This window comes from Symphalangus syndactylus, chromosome 24 (genome assembly GCF_028878055.3).
Source record: "Symphalangus syndactylus isolate Jambi chromosome 24, NHGRI_mSymSyn1-v2.1_pri, whole genome shotgun sequence".
NCBI classification, from domain to species: Eukaryota; Metazoa; Chordata; class Mammalia; order Primates; family Hylobatidae; genus Symphalangus; species Symphalangus syndactylus.
Genome location: NC_072446.2, coordinates 44,348,114 through 44,354,313, shown reverse-complemented (window position 1 = coordinate 44,354,313; position 6,200 = coordinate 44,348,114). Strand labels below are relative to the sequence as shown.

Sequence of the window (6,200 nt, the reverse complement as noted above, 5' to 3'; positions counted from 1 at the left end):
GCACCTTCCCCCAGGCCCAGACACCCCCCCGCTCTCCCACCCCAGGCCTGAGATGTACCTGCCCTGGTTGCCACATACTAAGGTCCTGGTGGGCGTAGGAATTGGGACAAACAGTTGTCAGGTTTCCTGGGGCTCCCCCCACCTTTGAACCTTACTTGGCATGGAGTTCTTGTTCCCCATAGTAACTCCCCACACTCATGTTTCTACCTGGGAGGGGGTGATGGGTTATGTGCCAAATGTGTCCCCAAGGCCCCCAGTTTCAGGGCCTGAGTCCCCATTCCCTGCTCTATGGGGGTACAGGGGTGTCATGTCTTGCACTTTCCCCAGCAGCCTGCCACCCCCCTACCCTATAAGAACAAGCCCCTCTCACTCTGTGTCCCCTGACTCCACGACCGTGGCTGCCTTGTCCACGAGGCAGGGATTCCCGTCTCTGGTGCAGCCCCTGTCCTCACCACTCTGGGCTTGTGCTGTTCTTGGTCCCTTATCTTGTTGTCACAGGTCTGACCCTCCCCACACACCTGGCTGTCCCCTGCCCCACAGCTCCTAGGCCAGGGCCTGTCCCTGCCCCTAACACCCAGCCCCTCGGTTCCTCTTACCCTCTTCTTGGACCCTAAGCCATTTCTGGGTAATCAGAAAGCTCAGAGACGGTCTCCAGGTGACCCCCCAGTCTGTCCCTCTCCCTGAATCCAGAACGCTGCAGTCACAGTAGAGGCAATTGCTGTCATTCCGCGGCCCACGACAGCCTGGTGGCCCGTACCCCTCCCCCATGATCCCCTGTACAGACAGGCCCACGTGTGTCCCCAGATGCCTGAATCACTGCTGACGGCTGGGGACCTGGGGGCCGTGGGCTCCTGGGGAGCCACTGGGGGGGGGGTGGCGGCCGTGTCTTGCCTCCAAGGGAACACCTGCGGACATAAATAGGCAGCCAGCAGAGGCAGCAGCACAGAACCAGCAAGCAGCGCTGCATACGGGGTCCACCTGTGTGCACCAGGATGCCCGACACCATGCTGCCCGCCTGCTTCCTGGGCCTACTGGCCTTCTCCTCTGCGTGCTACTTCCAGAACTGCCCGAGGGGCGGCAAGAGGGCCATGTCCGACCTGGAGCTGAGACAGGTACTTCCCACTGTGGGCCATCTCAGGGCTGCCATAGTGTGCAGTGCTGACACCCTGGGTCAGGGGCTAGGAAAGAGGGAAGTCATGGGTGGTGGTAGCCTTTAGGGGAGGTGCAGCGGAGGAAGAGGGAGGCACAGCATGGCTGGGCAGAGGAGCCAATGGGGTGGGCCAGAGGGGACCAGGCTTTGGAGGAGGCTGGGAGAGGCTGAAGGGGCTCCTGGTCACTGTTGCCATCCAGACAGGGATGCAGGGAAATGAGGGATGCTTCCCCGGTGACTGGGCTTGGGGCTAGATAGGGAGAACGGGGCATCATGGCCTCCCCTGTGCCCATGGCGTTCTTGCATCCGGACTGGCTGGGGCAGCAGAGGCTCCATCCTACCTAGCATTGGAGGCTTTCCTCATCCATCCCCAGCCTCCCAGCCACAGGCACCCAGGCCCCCACACAGAAGCTGGCCACTGGTCTGAGCGCACTTGAGTGGGGCATCCTGTGGGGAAGTTCTGCTGGGAACCTGGCCTAATTCTGTAGTGCTGGACGTTTCCTCCATTTCCAGCAGAGCTGAAGGAAATCCAGTCACGATGTGCATGCAATTCTGTCCAGGCTCAATGATGAGCCGTTGAGCAAATTACACCACACCAGGCTCAGCTAGAAGTCTAATGCGCTATCCATTGCGCCAGAGAACCGGCTGTTGAGCAGATGAGAGTGGCCGGGTCGGCAACCCTCGCAGCCTTTCTTCCTCCTGCTAGGCTCCTTTAGGGTCCTGAGGCACCTGGGTGTCCGTGCTCTCCTCTAGGGCTCAGGCCCCTGCCATCCACCTGATAGGTCATAGGTGGCTGAGCAGGGGTCAGGGCTCCAGCTGAGGCCGACAAGCTTGGCGGGGGCCAGGGGCAAGGCAAGAGAGGAGACAGGAAATGGGAGGAAGGGCCGGGGTTCTGGATGGGCAGGGCCTCTCTGCATGGTGTAATGGGGAAGGGGGTGGGCCCGGGCTCAAGCCGCAGCAGTGCGAGGAGGGAGGAAGGGTCTGGAATGGGGGAGGGTGGGGCAGCTGCAAGAGTGGCGCCCACCAGCGATGGCCCCGAGGCTCGAGGAAGGGCTCCCCATGCTGTAGTCCACGGGAGACCCGTCCCTAGCTGAGGGTGAGGACGCTGAGGGCTATCACTGAGAGGTCATCCAAGAAACCAAGGTGCTGAGCAGATTTGGACGCCCCGCCCGTGACCGCGGTCGAGGCCCAGATGGCGCCCGAGCGCGCCTGCAGCTGCAGCCCCAGTGTCCCGCCCGCACTCCGAGCCCCGGACCCCAGCATCCTTGCGTCGCGGGGTTCCCCTCCAACCCCTCGACTCCCGCCTCCCCTCCTCCCGCTCATCCCACCCGTCCCCGCAGTGCCTCCCCTGCGGCCCCGGGGACAAAGGCCGCTGCTTCGGGCCCAGCATCTGCTGCGCGGACGAGCTGGGCTGCTTTGTGGGCACGGCTGAGGCGCTGCGCTGCCAGGAGGAGAACTACCTGCCGTCGCCCTGCCAGTCCGGCCAGAAGGCGTGCGGGAGCGGGGGCCGCTGCGCCGCCTTCGGCGTCTGCTGCAACGACGGTGCGCGGCAGGGGCGGGCCTGGGGCTGGGGCGGGGGCAGACCGCTTGAGTGGGGGGACGCGGGCCTGCGGGGGGGTGGGGGCGGGTCGGGCCCGGCAGGGAGGGTGTGGGCCCCTGCATCCCGAGCTGCGCCCACCCCAGGGCGCCCGTGCTCACACGTCCTCCCCGCAGAGAGCTGCATGACCGAGCCCGAGTGCCGCGAGGGCTTTCACCGCCGCGCCCGCGCCAGCGACCGGAGCAACGCCACGCAGCTGGACGGGCCGGCTGGGGCCTTGCTGCTGCGGCTGGTGCAGCTGGCCGGGGCGCCCGAGCCCTTCGAGCCCGCCCAGCCCGACGTCTACTGAGCCCCCCGCTAGCCCCACCGGCGCGCTCTTTGCGTCCGCCCCTGCAGCACGGACAATAAACCTCTGCCAATGCACGGCCTCGCGTCTGTCTCAGTCTCTGGCGGGAAGAGGGAAGGGGAGAGAGGTGGGGGCGCGGACCCCCGCCACCACGCCGACCGGCCAGTCCCCGGACCTGAGGTCAGGGGCAGATCCACCCCAGAGAAGCGACAGGTCCCGTAGAGGAAGCTATCTGGGACCCGCAGAGGTGTCGCTAGACCGAGGGACAGGGCGAACTGGGAGGCAGGGGAGGGGGAGACCAGAGGCCGATAGTGGCCTTGGAGGGGGTGGGTTGGGGATCCTCCGGCAGAGGGAAAGAAGTAAAGGCAGAGAGGGGAAAGGCCTGGAGGACAAGACAGCAAGAGACCCAGAGACAAGAGACAGCAGAATATTGGAGAGAGATGCAGAGACATTGACAGTGACGGAGAGAAGAGTGAGAGAGGCAGAGGGGACAGGCCAAGGGGTGACCATTCTGTTCCCATTTTCATCCCAGGAGACACTGAAACACAAACAGCTCAGGGACCCACCCTGGTCCCGGGATTCCCAGTGCAATGTCGGTTTCGCCCAAGGCAGTGCTCGTGTGTAGTGGCGGTGGGGACATCACTGTCTGTCCAGTGCACCCACCATTAGGGCTCCTCAGCCAGAGTGGGGGACCCCTAACAGATACAGCCCCACACAACCCCAAACACACTTGGACAGAAACATAGACAAGAAAATAACTGCTAAGAACGTGTCCGCAACCCTTGACCACAACCACAGAGACCCTGAGCCCCACATTCAGAGCCACAGACACATCCAGAGAAACACAGACACACCCGACACGAGGATGGGCAGGAGCATGTACATACAGGCTCACGCAAGCAGGAGTGCACCCACATTAGCTCCCGGACACAAAGACCTTCCGCCCTTTGACATGAGCCCCTTTGGCGAAAAGACGTCCAGCAGCGCTCGGCCTCTTCCTCTACATCCCTTGGGTTCTCTCACCCTCTTCTTGAACCCGAGGCCTTTCTGATCCCATCTGCCCCTTTCTCTCCTTTGTCTCTCACTCTGCTCTCGCCTCCCTGTTCTGCCAGCTCCCAGGCCCCCTCTTGCCTCTCTCCTTGGCCCCTCCACCCCTCTCCTTCTGTCCCCTCATCCCCTCCGCCACCTCCCATCCTTCTCTCTCTTGGCCTCCTCTTTACTCTGCATCCTCTCCTCGGGCTTCCTTGCTCCAGGTCTTGGAGCCACAAGAGGCTGCATCTGCTTCGGGATCCTCCGCAAACTCTGAGGCCAGGAGGGAGTGCAGGAGAAGGGAAGTCTGCCTGGGCCTGACCCCAACGCCCAGGCTTACGGCCAAGCCTGGTGACTCAAGCAGCCCAGCCTCAGCAGCCCTGGGCAGAGTCCAGGCACATGCCAAGGTCAGGCTCTTTTCCACACTCCCAGGGCTCCCCTTGGCTCTCACCCCTGACCTGGTTCTGGACTCCTCTGCCAGGCAGTGCCCGGCACAACTGGGTCTAGCCAGCGGGGACAGGGACCATGCAGGCTTGGGTCACTGCCATGACCCCCTGCTCCTGTTTCATGTGGTCCCCTCAGGGCCAGCCCCCATCTGGCTGGGGCTAGAGCAGGACCTAACCTAATAGGAATTTATTAATTCTTCCAGACTGGGAAGTAGGAAGAGGCAGGTGGCTTGGCTGCACTGAATTCAATCCAAAGTGTTAGTGTCTGGACTTGGAGACAGTTTCAGAATGAGGTCCAGGAACTTCCTCTTCCCAAAAACAGATTCAGAGACTCCTTTCCCTCCACTTGTCTTCAAAACAATCAGGCTGCTACTTCTGGGAAGGGGTGAGGAATGTCTGCCCACCCACAATTTGCCCAAATGTCCACCTCCCTGAATAGTCTTTCACTCTTTCTCCCTCTCCTTGAGTTCCCTGACCCAGCTACAGAGCCATTTAGGAGGGAGAGGTCTGCCCTTGTCTGCTCAGTCTCTACAGGGCAAACTGGCTGCGGGAAACCCACCACAAGGGTCAAAGCAGTGTCCAAGCCTCCACATCTGCTGTTTCATAAAAATGGTAACATCGGCAGTGCCTCTTTTTATTTTTATTTTTATTTATTTATTTTTCAGCATCTACATTAAGGACACAGCAGTGTCTCTTGTTAAAGAACTGCTTGGCCAGGCGCGGTGGCTCACGCCTGTAATCCCAGCTCTTTGGGAGGCTGAGGCGGGTGGATCACGAGGTCAGGAGATCGAGACCATCCTGGCTAACATGGTGAAATCCCATCTCTACTAAAAATACAAAAAACTAGCCGGGCGCGGTGGCAGGCGCCTGTAGTCCCAGCTACTCGGAAGCCTGAGGCAGGAGAATGGCGTGAACCCGGGAAGCGGAGCTTGCAGTGAGCCGAGATTACGCCACTGCACTCCAGCCTGGGCGACAGAGCAAGACTCTGTCTCAAAAAAAAAAAAAAAAAAAAAAAAAGAACTTCTTGGCCAGGTGTGGTTCACACCTGTAATTCCAGCACTTTGGGAGGCCGAGGCAGGTAGATCGGCTGAGTTCAGGAGTTCAAAACCCTGTCTCTACTAAAAATACAAAAATTAGCTGGGCATGGTGGCATGTGCTTGTAGTCCCAGCTACTCGGGAGGCTGAGACAGGAGAATTGCTTGAACCTGGGAGGCTGAGATAGTGCCATATATATGTGAGTCTATTTCTGGACTCTCCAATCTGTTCCACTGATCTATTTTTTTTTTTTTTTTTTTTTTTTTTTTTTTTTTTTTTTAGACAGAGTCTCACTCTGTTGCACAGTCTGGAGTGCAGTGGCGTGATCTCAACAGCCGTGTTGTCCAGGCTGGTTTCGAACTCCTGATCTCAGGTGATCTGCCTGCCTTGGCCTCCCAAAGTGCTGGGATTACAGGCATGAGCCACCGCACCCGGCCTAGATCTATCCTTTCTATAATATTACACTGTTTTGAATATGATAACTTTATCAGGTTGTGTGGCTTTTCCAACTTTGCTCTTTTTCAAAATTGTTTTGGCTATTCTAGTTCCTTTGGCATTCTGTATAAATTTTAGAATCAACTTAATGATTTCTACAAAAAAATCCTATTGGGAGTTTAATTAGAATTGTGTTGGATCTTTCAATCAATTTGGGGAGAA

The 6,200-nt window shown here is 59.1% G+C and overlaps 1 protein-coding gene across 1 annotated transcript; it reads left to right on the top strand.

The window, feature by feature from the left end:
• The first annotated feature begins 253 nt into the window (after positions 1-253).
• On the top strand, positions 254-3,110 carry AVP (arginine vasopressin). Its single transcript, XM_055264931.2, has 3 exons — positions 254-1,112; positions 2,491-2,692; positions 2,864-3,110. Exons 1-3 carry the CDS (start codon positions 993-995, stop codon positions 3,034-3,036), a joined length of 495 nt encoding a protein of 164 aa, XP_055120906.1. The 5' UTR covers positions 254-992; the 3' UTR covers positions 3,037-3,110.
• Positions 3,111-6,200: the final 3,090 nt, after the last annotated feature.